Source organism: Globicephala melas, chromosome 9 (genome assembly GCF_963455315.2).
Source record: "Globicephala melas chromosome 9, mGloMel1.2, whole genome shotgun sequence".
NCBI classification, from domain to species: domain Eukaryota; kingdom Metazoa; phylum Chordata; class Mammalia; order Artiodactyla; family Delphinidae; genus Globicephala; species Globicephala melas.
The window spans coordinates 7583374-7598477 of record NC_083322.1 but is presented as its reverse complement, the minus strand read 5'-3'; the positions used below and the strand labels follow the sequence as shown (position 1 = coordinate 7598477).

At 44.5% G+C, this 15104-nt stretch overlaps 1 protein-coding gene across 3 annotated transcripts in view; it reads left to right on the top strand.

Moving 5' to 3' along the window:
• The window catches only part of CNTNAP2 (contactin associated protein 2), a 2034513-nt gene that overhangs the window by 1866940 nt on the left and 152469 nt on the right, over nt 1–15104 (top strand). For all 3 annotated transcript variants that reach the window (XM_060305187.1, XM_060305186.1, XM_060305185.1), the window contains exon 21: nt 5428–5561. In XM_060305187.1, the coding sequence (XP_060161170.1) occupies nt 5428–5561 (134 nt within the window). The remainder of the gene's footprint in view (nt 1–5427; nt 5562–15104) is intronic.

Sequence of the window (15104 nt, the reverse complement as noted above, 5' to 3'; positions counted from 1 at the left end):
GAGTATCCCTTCCTTTGCTTCCCCACTGCTACTCTCCTGGCAAATGTCTTCTGATTCAGCGCTTTCCGACATTGCTGCTGGCGTGGCAAACATAGAATGTTATCTTTGAATGGCACCTGGGCAGATGCATGAGGTTGTGTTTGGGAGGCCCCCAGCCCAGGGACTCCAGCAGGCCTTACCTCCACAGACCTGCCAAGGCCTGAGGGTAGCCGGGCTCCTGGCACCCCGTGACCCCACCGTGGGGTACCAGTGCACCTCAGCACGTCCCTGGGATGCTCTGTCCCGACCGTCTCTCTGCTTCCAGTCACGCTAACCTTGCCCAGCCCGGCCAGAGTAGGTCTTCCTTCACACACAGTGTCCCTGTCATACAGCCAGGAGGGCCTCCTTCCCCAGGATCAGGAGGACAGATCCCGAGTCCCAGCAGCTTCCAATCAGGACCCACCAGGCTCTTGAGTGAGAGCTCGGAGTGCAGAACCAGAAAGTCTGGGTTTGAATTCTGCTTCTCCGTTTGCAGATTGTGGGATCTTGGGCAGCCGTGAGCCACTCCGAGCCTCTGTCTCATCATCTGTTACATAGTTCTCCCTCAGAGCAGTGCTGTGAAAGTCAAATGAGTTAGTAAGCGTAACACACGACACACACACGCACACACGCACGCGCACACACACACCCTCACACACACACACACGCATGCACACACACACGCACGCGCACACACACACCCTCACACACGCACGCGTGCACACACCCTCACACACACACACGCACGCGCGCGCACACACACGCACGCGCGCGCACACACACGCACGCGCGCACACACACACACGCACGCACACACGCGCACACTGTATGGTGTGTGTTAGCGGTTATTATTATCCAGAGCCCATGATTTAATCTACGTTTTGCCGCATATTGAGGCCACGCCTCTGTTCTCTCCCTTCTCCAGGAACTCTTCCCTCCTCACACACCCCAAGGACGTCTGCCCTGCTGCCTGCTGTGCTCCCTTATCTGGAAAAGCTCCATCTTCCTCTGTAGCTTAATACCTGCCTTTCATTCTAGACCCAGATCAAGTCTCACCTCCTTTCAATGACTTCTCCTTACTTTAAACTCCTGTTACACTTATTTTCAATGTCATTTGTTTGGCTTTTTGTACACTGTATTGTTACCCATCTTTGTTATAAATATGCCCTGTCTTCCCAGTGAGATGAAAGGCCCCCGCACTACATCTCCTGCGTACAGTAGGTGCTCTGTAATTGTTTGCTGATGGTAATGATGATGACCGTAGAGAATAAATCTGTTAAGCACATTATTTGCTGCAGCCAATAATTGTCCCTTATAACTGCTTTAATTCACCCGGGAGATGAACATGAGATGCAAGAAGTGAAGTATCTCTCCATCTTAATAATATTTTATTTTAATGAACAAATATTAATATTCTCCTTCTCATCATTTAGTGGTCTTCTTGTGCTATTGTTTGAAAGGAATAAATATATCATTTAAATTTTATTATTCAAGAATATTGCCATTACTGTTTATAGATGTTCACTATATATAAATTTTAAGGTCCAACTCATCTTTTTCCTCAAAGCAGATCATTTCCATTGCCATTAAGTGAAGCAGTTAGAGAAGTTTTACATCATATTTACAAAGTCCAAGAAATCCAGGAAAGAGAAAAAATAATGAAAACAACTTAATACTGATTTTAATGAGCTGGAGAACATAAAGGGGCCAATGACGAAGAGACAGTAGGGAGAAAAATGTCCAGGGTTTTGTGGGGCTTTTTTGGCATAATTACCAGTTCCTCCAACTCCTAGCCTCAAAGGCAGAGCCCTCTCTTACTTCTCTTTGCATCCCCAGATCGAGGCACGGCCTGGCGCATACCATACAGGGGCTGGGGATGGATGTCTGTATTAGCAGTGGACTCCACACTTATAGCCAGCCAGGCAGTCCACTTCTAGACCTTGAAACCTTGGGTTCAACAGGGGCACTAAATAAGTATGTTCTAAAGAAATTAAGTTTTAAATGATGAATGAATACAGCTGTGTATTTAAGAAAACTGGCTGTGATCATACAAGGTCAGAGCACCAGAAGTAAAGTGGAGAATAAAAACTCAAGACAATTGACTTGTTTTTTCTACCTATAGCCAAACAACTGCCTAATCATCTCCTTCACTGCCAAACAATAGATTGTTTTTAATGCTATTAGAATAAAGAAAAAATAGGGTAAATCACTGAGGAGTGGGGAGAGAAGTAGCCCAGGAAATGGGAGCAACATATTCAAAGGTCCTGAGGCAGGAAGAATTGTATTTCCTAGGGAATAAGAGAAGTCCTAGGTAGCTTGAATGTAAAAAGTAAGAGGGTAGGGCTTCCCTGGTGGCGCAGTGGTTGGGAGTCCGCCTGCCGATGCAGGGGACACAGGTTCGTGCCCCAGTCCGGGAAGATCCCACATGCTGCGGAGCGGCTGGGTCCGTGAGCCATGGCCGCTGAGCCTGCGCGTCCAGAGCCTGTGCTTTGCAACGGGAGAGGCCACAACAGTGAGAGGCCCGCGTACAGCAAAAAAAAAAAAAAAAAAAAAAGTAAGAGGGTAAATGGCATGTTTTAAAATAAAGTAACTGACAAGCTGTGATCAGACAAGACATCATAAGCTATGTTAAGAATGTATGTCTTTATCCTCTAAGCAGCTGGAAAGTTTGAAGAGTTTTAAGTGAACCAGACAAATAGTCAGTTATGCATCTTGAAAAGATTTCTCTGCTAAGAAAACATGGGAAGGAAGAAAGCACAGAAGCAAGGAGACCATCATCCATTCACTCAACAAGTAGTTATCCAGCACCTACCATGTATCGGGCGTTGTTCTAGACGTTGGGAACTAAGTCATAAAGAACATAAACAAAAATTCTTACTCTCATGGAGTTTACATTTTAGCAGAAGACAGCAGTAAACATACTAAGTACAGTATGTTGTATGGTAAGAACTCTCATGGGGAAAAAAATAAGGCAGAAGAGGGAGAGCCTGGCCAAGGGAAAGGAGTGGGTAAATTCTGCTTCTAATAAGGAAGTCACAGAAATGATCACTGAGAAGACAATATTTGAGCAGGACCTAAAGGGAGTGAGGGCTCAGCCATGCAGATAACTGGGAAATGAGCATCCTAGGCAGAAGAACCAGCAGGTGCCAAGGGCCTGAGGCAGGAACATGCTGGCATCTGGGGAGACAACAAAGAGGCCAGTGTGTTCAGGTGCGGAGTGAGAAAGGAGGAGAATAATGAGAGGTTATGTCAGAGATGAGGGGGGAGACCACAGAGGGCCTGGTGAGCCGTTATGGAGATGTCGACTTTTACTCTGAGTGAGACAGGAGGCCATGGGAGGGTTCTGAGCAGAGGACCGCTCTGACTGCCGCGTGGAGAGACCAGGTATGTGAGGGGCGGAGGCCAGGCTGGGCTGAGGGAGCGTGGCGGAAGGGCAGTAGTTAGAATGGAGGCTAGTACAATAATCCAGACAAAAGACGAGGGTGGCTTGGTCCAGGAATAGAAATGGAGGTGATGAGAGCAGTAAGATTCAGGGTGTGTTTTAAAGACTGAGCCAAGAAGCTTTGCCAATAGATCATACGTGTATTATAGGAGCAAGGCGGGAGTCAGGGCTTTTAGGCAGGAATAGCTGGAAGGATAAAGTGGCCGTTAACTGAAATGTGGGAATTGTGATGGAATAGTTTTTGGAGGGGAAGATCAAGAGTCTGGTTTCACGTATGTTGTGTCTGAGGTCCCAGTGCGACACCTCCATTAATGGGTTAGTAGTAAGAGAGCACGGAAAGAGGGGACTCGCCTGAGAGTGAAATGGGGTCAAGGGTGATCATGTTTAAAGGAGGGACTGATTTGGATCACGTGATCCAGGCAGAAGCCAATGCAGGTGAAGCCCAGGTGGTGGCCGTCAGGTCACTGATAGGGTGTGGCCAGCACAGAGGCCCTGAGTCGGGCCAGGAGCTCTGCGTGCAGGGGCAGGCTCCTATGGGAGCGATACCAGGGCATTCTAGGTGCCAGTGGAGGCCCTGTGGTTGTGGAGATGGGGGAGAGTGGGTGAACTTAGACCCATTTAGGAGACGAAAGCCAACAGTGCTTGGTTGAAACTCTATAAAGCAAAGGAATCTAGGATCAAGTGCCAAGAGAAAACTCAAGCAGTGAAGCCTTGCGAGATTTGTTCAGAAAGGAGAAATAGGAAATGCAAGTAATTCACGATTGTTCTTTCAATTCCAGGAGCGTAGCTCAATATTTTAAATGGCACAGGTAACGCAAAATAAGGAAGGGCAGCATTCAGAAACTATTGCACTTATGTACGTGCACATGAGGACATGAGAATTACCTACGAGGAGATATCGCCAAATATCTAGAGTAGTTTACCTTACCTCTGGACGGTGGAGTTTCCAGTGACTTTCTTTCTCGTTTCTGTTCACTTTTTGAGTTTTAATTATCGTGTTTTATTTCACAACTTAGAATATCAGTTTTGTTCCTCTGGAAGGAAAATGAAAAAGGCGACAAAGCATCTTTAGGTGATTTACAGTTGGCCAAACTCTTGCTAAATTACTGGCTCTGTTTTTAAGCTCTGAGATGTCAAAAGCTATTAACACGAAGATTCCAATTTGAGTAAAAAATGAGATAAAAAGTCAATGGCTTTAAAAATCATAACTAAGAAATAAAAGCTACGTTTGCTGTGCAGATTAATTAAAAGCAGGATATAGAATATTATATTAATCTTTTTGAATATTGCTTGTCATTATTGGGAAGAAACAAGAAAGAGAAAAAAGAATAATTTTTTGAGGCAAAGTGAACGACAACTGAGAGGCGATGAGGACCCATCTTTTTGCCTTTGGTTTGCATTTGGATTGATGAGGTCTCTAACCTAGAATAAAAGCCATTGCTTTGTTTTCTTGGTCTCAGTGAAGCCTCCCAAAATCCCATGGATTTATCTTCTGTAAATTATGTTTATTCTTAATATTGTATGTTCGTGGTTCTTTTATATGCTGAATGTCACACTTTGCCTATGGCATGAGGTCATCCCGGCATCCTGCACTTACTTTTTATTTCACAGAGTATTTTGTGGGGCCTGTAGGCGTCTCCATGGTCCTGTACCATGCATGTTCCCATTCTGCCATCCCAGGCTCAAGCCCGACTTGGGTTGTTTATACCATGTGCTGCTCCAGCTTGGAGATGACGGTCACCGATGGCTTGTTGTTGGTAGATTGTCAACGTGCGCGTGCCTGGTGCCGTGAGCCTTTATGGATTCGTGTGCCTCTGAGCTAGTGACTCAGAATTCAGAACGGCAGTGACATTGATGGATGTTGAAGCCGAGTTTAATGGAATTAGCCTCCAGGGGTGGGGGAAGTGACATTAAAATGAAATCCAGAGTGGAGAAATGACTGAGTTTCTTTTCTTTTCTCTGTGTAGGAAGCTTACAGATCCGGTACAGCCTGGGTGGCACCAGGGAGCCATATAACATTGACGTGGACCACAGGAGCATGGCCAATGGGCAGCCCCACAGCGTTAATGTCACCCGTCACGAGAGGACCATTACTCTCAAGGTACACACGTGTTACTCATCAAGCGGATGTGATACAGGGTTGCAATCTCTGTCCTCTGTCATGCTGGGCTCTTGGTTTTGTTTTGGGCGGTTAGGACAGGTGGAAGAGATGCTTCTGATACTTTCTCCTACAAATTTCTAACCTGTGAAGTAGAAAGATACCCAGTTCCTACAGGAAGGACAATGACAGAGTTGATGGAGAAGAGATTTCTTGGGAGAAGGTAGAATAAATGTTTACTCTGTACGTTCTTTGTAGCTTTCCTGCTTGTAGCCCTGCACATCTATCGGTCTACTGTTTTTATCCATTGCAGCATCTTTTCTCTCCATGGTCTCAGATGTCTGAAGCTTATCGCGTTTCCCAGCAAAGGTTATTTTGGTTTATCTGACCTACTTCCTTCACGACTCCAGTGCAATGTGAATAACTATTTTCTTTTCTTCTATGCATGCTTTGCCTTAAAAATCCTCAGTACACAAACCTTCCCCCGCATCTCAGACCCTGGTTGTAGGCTTTCCGTACACAAAGGGACGGTTTTATTGCGACGCTCAAACTTTATTTCAGGTTCATGGATTGTCCCTACCCCCAAGACCGATTTTTTACAATGAAGAGACCAGCCTGGGAGACACCATGAATAAAACATGGCATGAGGAGGTCTCCCTGGGAACTAAGGCAAAGATCAAGGCTGGAACTGTCACTGCATTCTCTAGAAGGGGTTCAGAATAGATACCTGTCAGGAAGAAGTGCAGCAGGGGGATGCTGTCTTGTCAGTCAAGTGGAATGTCATTTGCAGGGGTTCAGCAGCCTCTCCGACCTCATTGGAATTCGGGTTCGGCTGGGAACTGTGGGAAGTTCAGGTTGCAAAGGAGAGGCACAAGCCCCGTCTCTTCGTGAGCACTGGCGGATGTCAAATTCATAACTTGATATGGAGTTTACACTTGGCCTTTAGCAGTAAATGCTAGAGAGCATTTTCAGGAGAGGCCTTTCCTAGGAAAATGACAATGTGCAGTTACAGCCTATTGCACAATCAATCAAATGGGGCATATATAAGCTTCTCTCATAGTGATGGACAGTCGCTGAGTCTAGCGCAGTGCCTGTCACGTGTTAGGTGCTGCAAATTACTTATGGAGTAAACCACGCCCATCTTCCACCATAACTCAAGTTTGATTCAGAAAAGCCAGCAAGTCCAGGATTAGTATGGTGGTTTATACCAGTACAGGAAAGGGGTGGTTTTATACCATTTTATCAACGTTGTGTTTATTGGCTTTTGATTAGAGGCATTCTCTTGTTTTAAAGTGTGCCGTCTGTCACCTCTCTTAAAGAAAGTGATTATCTTGCCATTTCACCATTGCAAAATAATATTAAAAGTTAAAAAGCTCAACAGTCAGCTTGAAGGACAGTGTCAAGGAAGGGAGCTGTCTCAGCTGCGGAGTTTTGCAAGGTTAATCCTCGCTGTCTCCAAGAAAACGCGTTGTATGTCGGGACCGAGCCCTGTGGGTTGAGGAACCACATGCAAAGACGAGGGTGGGGTGAGTGGGAGAAGCGAGTCCAGATGATAGGCTAAATAATTCCATTTCCTGGTGCATTTCCCCAAATGAGAGTCTGGAGTAAAGAAGGTCAAGATGGCCTCCCTTCTGCCAAATTCCACCAACTGGGGAATCTTTGGAAGGAAGCAGCAGCTCTTTAAGAGCAAATATTAGCTTAATCAGAGCTGCTGTCTGCTACAGTAAACGAGAGATTACCCTGAAGCAGGGGAGAGGGATGGGCTGTTTTAAGGACTTGGGGCTCTTGAGGAAAGGCTGAGAAATCCACGCAGTGGAGGAGCCAGAGGCCTGCAGAGTCCAGGGGACCAAAGTGGGGCTGGGGAGAACCGGCTTCTATTGCTCAGGGTCCTTCTGATCACAAAGGACAGAAAACCAGTTCAGAATTCATTTGTAGAGAAAATTCCTAGGGTAGGTTATAGAATTTAAGAAAGGGAAAACCAAAATTTTGAAAGAATGCAGGGGACCTGGAGGATTCAAACAAAGCCTAGGCCACGACCAAATGCCTCTCTCTCTCTCTCTCTCTCTCCCCCTCCCCCCCCTTCTCCCTCCTCTCCTTCCCTCCCTCCCTCCCTCCATCTTCTCTGCTTGCCCACCTGCCTCTGGACAATTCCTCTTGCAGCAGGCTTCATCTGCCACACATCATGGGACACAGGCACTGAAGTCGGCTCACATCTTCCCAGTTTTGCTGGGACCAGAAGCAAGGTCCTAGTTTCTCGGTTCTCATTTTAAAATCCGGAGAAGGTCTCTGATTGACCTGGCTGGGGTCACACACTCACCCTATTGTGAGGGGAGGGGAACAGTGACTGATAGCCCCTAATCAAACCTCATGATTAGAGTGGGGAATTGGGGAGAATCTTCCAAGGAACAGGACTACAGTTCCAGGAAAAGGAAACACGATGGGTACGAAAAACTTTGGCTGCACAATGCTTTGAGGTAAAGGAGAAGATAGAAGTGGGAAGCATTGTAGAAGGCACGGAACTAATTTGGCCATAGGAATTGTACCCAGGGTGTTGGAAAGCCCTGTCCCCCACCTCCTCCTTCTGTCATACAATGGGATGCAATTGCACTGAGATTTCTGGACATGTTTAGAAAGCAGATGCCTCGACCCACTTGAATGCAGCCTGGAAAGACTTCATGGTCCGGGGTGCACTGGTCTTTGTCAGCCCAGCCTCTCCAGTCCAGCCCAGATGGAAAACAAAGGTAGACATGGTGGAGGAAGAAAAGATATGGTGCCTGCTTGCAGACAAGCAGGTCGGGCCGATTCCCTGCTCCCATGACCTGCTTTCTTGCAGGCAGGGAAGACTGTAGAGTGTGGACGTAATTCCAAGGACATCTTTAGAACTCCAAAAAAACACTCTAATTTTTTTTTCCTGGAAACAATCTACAAATCCATCTTGAGAACTTCTACAACCTCAAGAATATATAGAGAAAGATATAATAAAAGGTTAATCGTGATTATTTCTGTGTAAAGAGATTATAAATGGCTTCATTTCCTCTAGAGTTTTCTATATTTCCTCATTTTTTTTGTTGTTTTTAAGCAGAGGTCTTCTTAGAAGCCCATATGATTTAAATTTATTTATTTATTTATTTATTTATTTATGGCTGTGTTGGGTCTTCATTTCTGTGCGAGGGCTTTCTCTAGTTGTGGCAAGCAGGGGCCACTATTCATCGCGGTGCGCGGGCCTCTCATTATCGCGGCCTCTCTTGTTGCAGAGCTCAGGCTCCAGACGTGCAGGCTCAGTAATTGTGGCTCACGGGCCTAGTTGCTCCGCGGCATGTGGGATCTTCCCAGACCAGGGCTCGAACCCATGTCCCCTGCATTGGCAGGCAGATTCTCAACCACTGCGCCACCAGGGAAGCCCCTCGTTTTTTAATTATAAGTGTATGTTGCATTTTTATAAGCGAACAAAAATGTAAAACATGCATATATCCTCAACCCATTCTGATAGCCCCCAGTTACAATAAAATATAATGACAAATATATTTAAATAATTTCAAATTAAAATGTACTTCTCATCAAAGAACAAAAATAAGACTAACTCAAAGATGAGTTTAAAAGTGCCATGGAGCGGCTCCCCTGGTGGCGCAGTGGTTGAGTCCGCCTGCCGATGCAGGGGACGCGGGTTCGTGCCCCGGTCCGGGAGGACCCCACATGCCGTGGAGTGGCTGGGCCCGTGAGCCATGGCTGCTGAGCCTGCGCGTCCGGAGCCTGTGCTCCGCTGCGGGAGAGGCCACAACAGTGAGAGGCCCGCGTACCGCAAAAAAAAAAAAAAAAAAAAAAGTGTCACGGAATGTCGACAGATGAATGGATGAAGAAGATGTGGCACATATATACAATGGAATATTACTCAGCCATAAGAAGGAACAAAATTGAGTTATTTGTAGTGAGGTGGATGGACCTAGAGTCTGTCATACAGAGTGAAGTAATTCAAAAAGAGAAAAACAAATACCATATGCTAACACATATATATGGAATCTAAAAAAATGGTACGATGAACCTAGTGGCAGGACAGGAATGAAGACGCAGATGTAGAGAATGGACTTGAGGACACGGAAGGTGATGGGAGGCTGGGATGTAGTGAGAGCATAGCACTGACATCTACACACTACCAAATGTAAAGTAGATAGCTAGTGGGAAGCGGCCGCATAGCCCAGGGAGATCAGCTTGATGCTTTGTGACGACGTAGAGGGGTGGGATATGGAGGGAGGGAGGGAGGGAGGCTCAAGAGGGAGGGGTTGGGGGGATATATGTATACATACAGCTGATTCATGTTGTTGTACAGCAGAAACTACAACATTGTAAAGCAATTATACTCCAAAAAAGATGTAAAAAAAAGTGCTATGGAATGATGCCTTTGGAATTAAGGTAAAATTCTATACATTTATATATGTGCAAACATCATATAATTTAGATGATGTTTGTCAGTGTTTACAGCGTTTTTAAAAGCAGGTTTGCTTTCCTAGCTGGGTTTGGCTAAAGCTAACTTTAAATAAGTTTGCATTCCCTGAGCACACGCTGTCTGAAATGGTGCTGAGCACTTGAGGGAAACTGACCTTGGATGAAACATTTGCTGCCAAAAGACAAAGTGCCCAATGTCCACACACAGAATGAAGGACCGACTCTCAGAGTTCTCAGATGCCAGCGCAAACCAGAGCCCAGGACAACCCTCAAGTTGCATCGTTTATGGAAACTCACAGTTGCACCCGTGATAAAGCTGAAGGCTTAATGCCAAATGTAAAACAAACCCCAAGCGGGCAGAGAGCACCCGAAAAACACTGCCTGTGATTAAAAACAGTGCCAATTAGCATCATCTAAGAACTGAACATGACCATTACAAGGAATAATTTCAAAGCCTGTGTTACAAATCCTTTCTTCTTACTTTCCTTCCTGCCTGCCGTCCCTGGCTTCACCCGTCCTCCTTTCCTTCCTTTCGTCCCAACCACATTGCACAGGGGATATAAGGTGGTTTACAGGGAGTACATAAAACGAAATTGAGAGTTAAAGTAAGTCACGAAAAGTAGGGCCCCAAGACAATGGGGAAATGGAATACGGTTACCCGCGTCAGAAGGTCTCACCCACTTGCGTAAGTTTGGCTCGGAGCTTCTTGGTGCCCGGAATTGCACAACCCATAAGCATAAAATATACCAGCTCTTCCAGGGAAATGGAATTTTTCTTGCTCTGTCATTCTTTCCTTTTATTATCTACCATGGATTCTGTTTACTGGCATGGCAAGCTGCCCATAGCACGATCCACTTGGCAACATCACACGCATGATGGGAGCTCACGTTTGTTGGTGCTGTGGTCCAGGCACTGTGCTAGCACTTGACACACATTTTCTCATTGAGTCTTCACAATAGGCTTATGAGGACTGCACCATTAGTATCCCCATTTTAGAGATGTGGAAACTGACACTCAGAGTGTGATGTAGCTCACTCAAAATTAGGAAGCAGTGAGTAGCAAAAGCCTAGATGAACCGAGGTCTACCACACTGAAGTTTACACACGCTCTTAACTGAATCACTTAGTAGAGAGATGTCTGGGAGGGTGACCATAAAATGTTGGAAATGGATACCTCTGGCCAGTTGGAAATTGAGTGATGTTGAAGTTATAAAATAGTTCAAAAATATGCAGAAGTACAGAGAATAATAAAACATACACCTATGGACCCACCATCCAAACTTTTAAAATTTTGGCATTTTGCTATATTTCTTCAGAGTTTTAAAAATGCAGTGATAGTTGAAGGCCCTTCCTCCTTATTATCTAGTGGGTACCGAGAGAGGTGGTACGCAGGGCCTTCACCAGTGTTTCTGCAACAAATGTGTTTTTCACAAACCTTCTTGACGTAGCATTTCCTTGGGAAAGTCAAGTATAACTTAAAAATGGATTTCAGCCCAAACAGTTCTGCAGGCAGTGGGGTAGAACAGGGTGATGGGAAATGAAGGGGACAAGGGCTGAGGTGATACAACTTTCTGATATTCTCACCTGATCCAAGGATAAAATTAGCTTGAAAAATGAATTAAGTACATGTTCCTTGAATAACTATCAAATATTTAGGGGTTTTATGGAAGTTTTACAGTGGAGGGTTCAGGGATATAGTCTCTGGCACAGATACTCCTAATCCATTTTCTCTAAAAATCAAATGAACAGATGGTAAAGATGTATCATTTTGGCTTTCATGTAACTGGAGGGCCAGTTCCGTCTTTGCCAAGAAGAAGCTAACAGATTTCCTGCAAGTAAAATAAGGACTTTCTTAAATAATTCCAAGTCCTCAGAAACAAATGATGATCAGGTCCCCAAATTTTTATAGCACAAAGAGCATGACTTCAATTGTTTTCATCGGGAATTTTCAAAACAAATGTTCCTCAAGCTCAGTGAATTACATCTCTTAAAATAAAGACGATAATTTCTTACCTGTTATTAATCAGAATTTCAACCAAATTGTGTAACAGCAGTTGCATCGATTGCTAATTGAGCTGTATATTGAATATGAATCCTAAAAATGGTCAGAGGAAAGTGTTACCAACAATAGTAGCATATGGTGAATGCTAAACGCCGGGAATATAGAAAAAGACTAGGATAACACCAGTTGCTGTAACAACCCTAAAATGTCAGTGGCTAAGCCCAATGAAAGTCTGCCTTATATCAGATATATTTTTAAAGAGGAAAGTCCTGTGTTCTGTAGCAGTGATGAAATCATGCTGGGTAGACGCTCTGAGGGCGTCCTGCTGCCGCCCTTGGCCATGGGAGTAGTTCCTTGAATAGGCCAACTTCCTGTCCATTATTTGCATGGCTCTCCATGGCTCTCCTCTGAACTGAATGTTGGTGATAATGCATTCCTTGAAGCTGTGCAGCTTCCAGGGACCGTTTCCTGCAGGTGTCAATTACACTGAGGATTGTCTTATACTCACAAGCCTTTGTAGACCAGACCTGCAGTTTCTTTGCCAATACAGTTCCTTCAGAAGCTGAGTTGGCTTCTGATCTATCTGCTTCCGGTCAGTTTCGTGTACCAGTAGATACGCCCTGCATTCTTCCCTAAATGTGGCTCTTGGACCGACATAGTCATTTGCTTCCAAGGACCCTTGCCTCTCTCTCAAGGTCATGGCAGCTACCTTGAGGCCATCTGAGACAAGAGGCTTAGGTGATTGTGGTGGGGTAAATACTCTTAATTTTAACCTCCCGCATGGCGCTGAGCCAGTTTGCTGAGCTGAAAATCTTCATGTGCCTTTGTTGGTCAAAGCTTTTTGCAGTTTTATTTCTTACTCTCTGGTGTGAGGCTCTAAATTTTTGGACTTTTCTCTATTCCCTTTCACTGATGTTTGGAAACAGGCCAATTCTTTTCTGAACTCATCTCTTCCTTGACATAGGCAGCAGGAAACCCCTGATACCCTACTGCAGTTTATGAAAAGGTATATTCATGTTTTTGAAATACCAAATTACATGATAGTCTCCTCAGCAAAAAATAACTGTATGTAATGGAGGGAAAACACTTTTTTTAAAAAGAAAAGCCCTATTGAGATTTGCTGGAGGTCATAAAATCGCAACTTTTCTAAGTGAAAAAAGAAGTAAGCAGTCCAACTTTCAGGCCAGTGTTTGTGCCACATAAAGAGTCCACATCAGTTTTCCTGGAAGCGTGGACATAACCTCTGGTCCTTCCATCTGAGCATCCTTCTTTCCTGTGCTGGCATGCAGCCTGGCCTGAAATTAGAAGCTGAGGCTTCTAATTAAAATTAAAAATTTTTTAATCTAATTAAATCTAATTAAAAATGTGGGCCTTTATTACCCTTGAACTTTCTGCCAATAACGAACAATACTAAAAAGTGTATAGCTGTAAACACAACTGAAAATTTTAATAGCAGAGGTTGTTCAAGCCTTTATTTTAAAAAATAACAGTTTGGAAGCATTAAGTCTTTTTAGGGTTGTCAGAACAAATAAAGGAAGTTGACCTCACTAGTCTAAGGCCCTGCTCTGAGATTACATTACTGTAACATCTTCCCTTTGGCCAATTTAGCGTTTCTCTCCTCTGGAAGATGAGCTCACAGCCCTGGTTGTGCATTACCAGCACGCTTGGCAGAAGGGCGGCGATTGCGGGAATAGTGATGAGCCCTTTGATGTCTCTAATCCTTCCCTCCCGGGAGCACTCTGACCCATGCACTGGCTCTCTGTTTGGGTTCTCAGCAAGTGTATTACTGCTTCTGTTCCTACATTCATGGAAGACCGACTCAGATGTTTACTTATGCGGAGGGCATAGATCAATTATTTGTTTCTCATATCATTACAATGGTTTAATTCCACAGAAGATACCTGGGAAGAGAAGAGACAGGAATGTGTCTATTGAAAACTTGCCCATTCATTTGGTCTGCACATGTGTCAGAGTTTGTTTTGTTTGGTTTTCAGTATTTCCATATATCCAGAGAAGCCTATTCACAATCGAGACACACATCACAAACCTCATGACCTCATTAGCTTTGTGTCATTTGGTTTTAGATTGGGTTTTGGGTCCTTGGCCCATGGTAGGGTATTTTAGCAAATTTTCCTTATTTCTGAACAGAAAGTAGGACTGTTTGGTGAAGTGTCTCCAGAAAAGAGAAACAAGATACACAACCATCAGTGCCGAGGATTCCTCCCCCTGCCGCCGTGTGTTCAAACTGACCTGCAGCTGTAAACTGAGACCATCTGTGTACTTAGTGGTCTGGGCACCCACTCTGTAAGGTCCCAGTTCCGAGGTGTGCAGTGACGTGTGACAAAATGTTCTCAAGATGATTCTGGGATGTTCCATTAACAGTGCATTTTTAAAAGTATTAAAACCATATGATGATCACTAAGGATTTAACACTATGCCATGTAATTGACATTAATCTCTTATCCTTGTCCGCCACTCAGCCCACGGCATGATGGGAAATTCCGAACAGCAACCATTCCTTAAGCCTGACTTGGGTAAAATCAGGGGGTCGTCAATGCCATCCCATATGGCTGCTTATGAAGTGCAATTAAAATTAACTCAACTTCATTGAGTATACATTGAGGAGAACAAATACATGCTGTGTACCTATTACATGAAAGAAATCCAGGTAGACAATGATGAGTTGGTGGGGCAGGAGGAATGAACGAAATGTATCCTTTACCCTCAAGGAGTTTATATTCTGGGAGGAGAGGAAAGCTGCATACACACTCGCTATACATTTCTTCGGATAGTAGAAGCTCATTCCACCTAATTCTCCTCGGCAAGAGACTTAACAAGTTGGTCTCCCAATCAGCATGTAAATAATAGACTGGGGATCTAGCAGAAGAGAGTATTATGAGTCTTGGCTGGTAATAAGGCCATAGCACATGAAGCAAGATTTCCCTTTGAGGATGGTCTGAGTCTAAACGGAGACCCCCATGGATTGGGATTGTTGTTACTAAGTTGTTACTAAGACATAAATTTTTAAACATCCTTATTGACAGATTCCTCCACTTCCTAACTCTATGTTCTCTGGCAAGTTACTGAATGCTCTGTTTACGTATT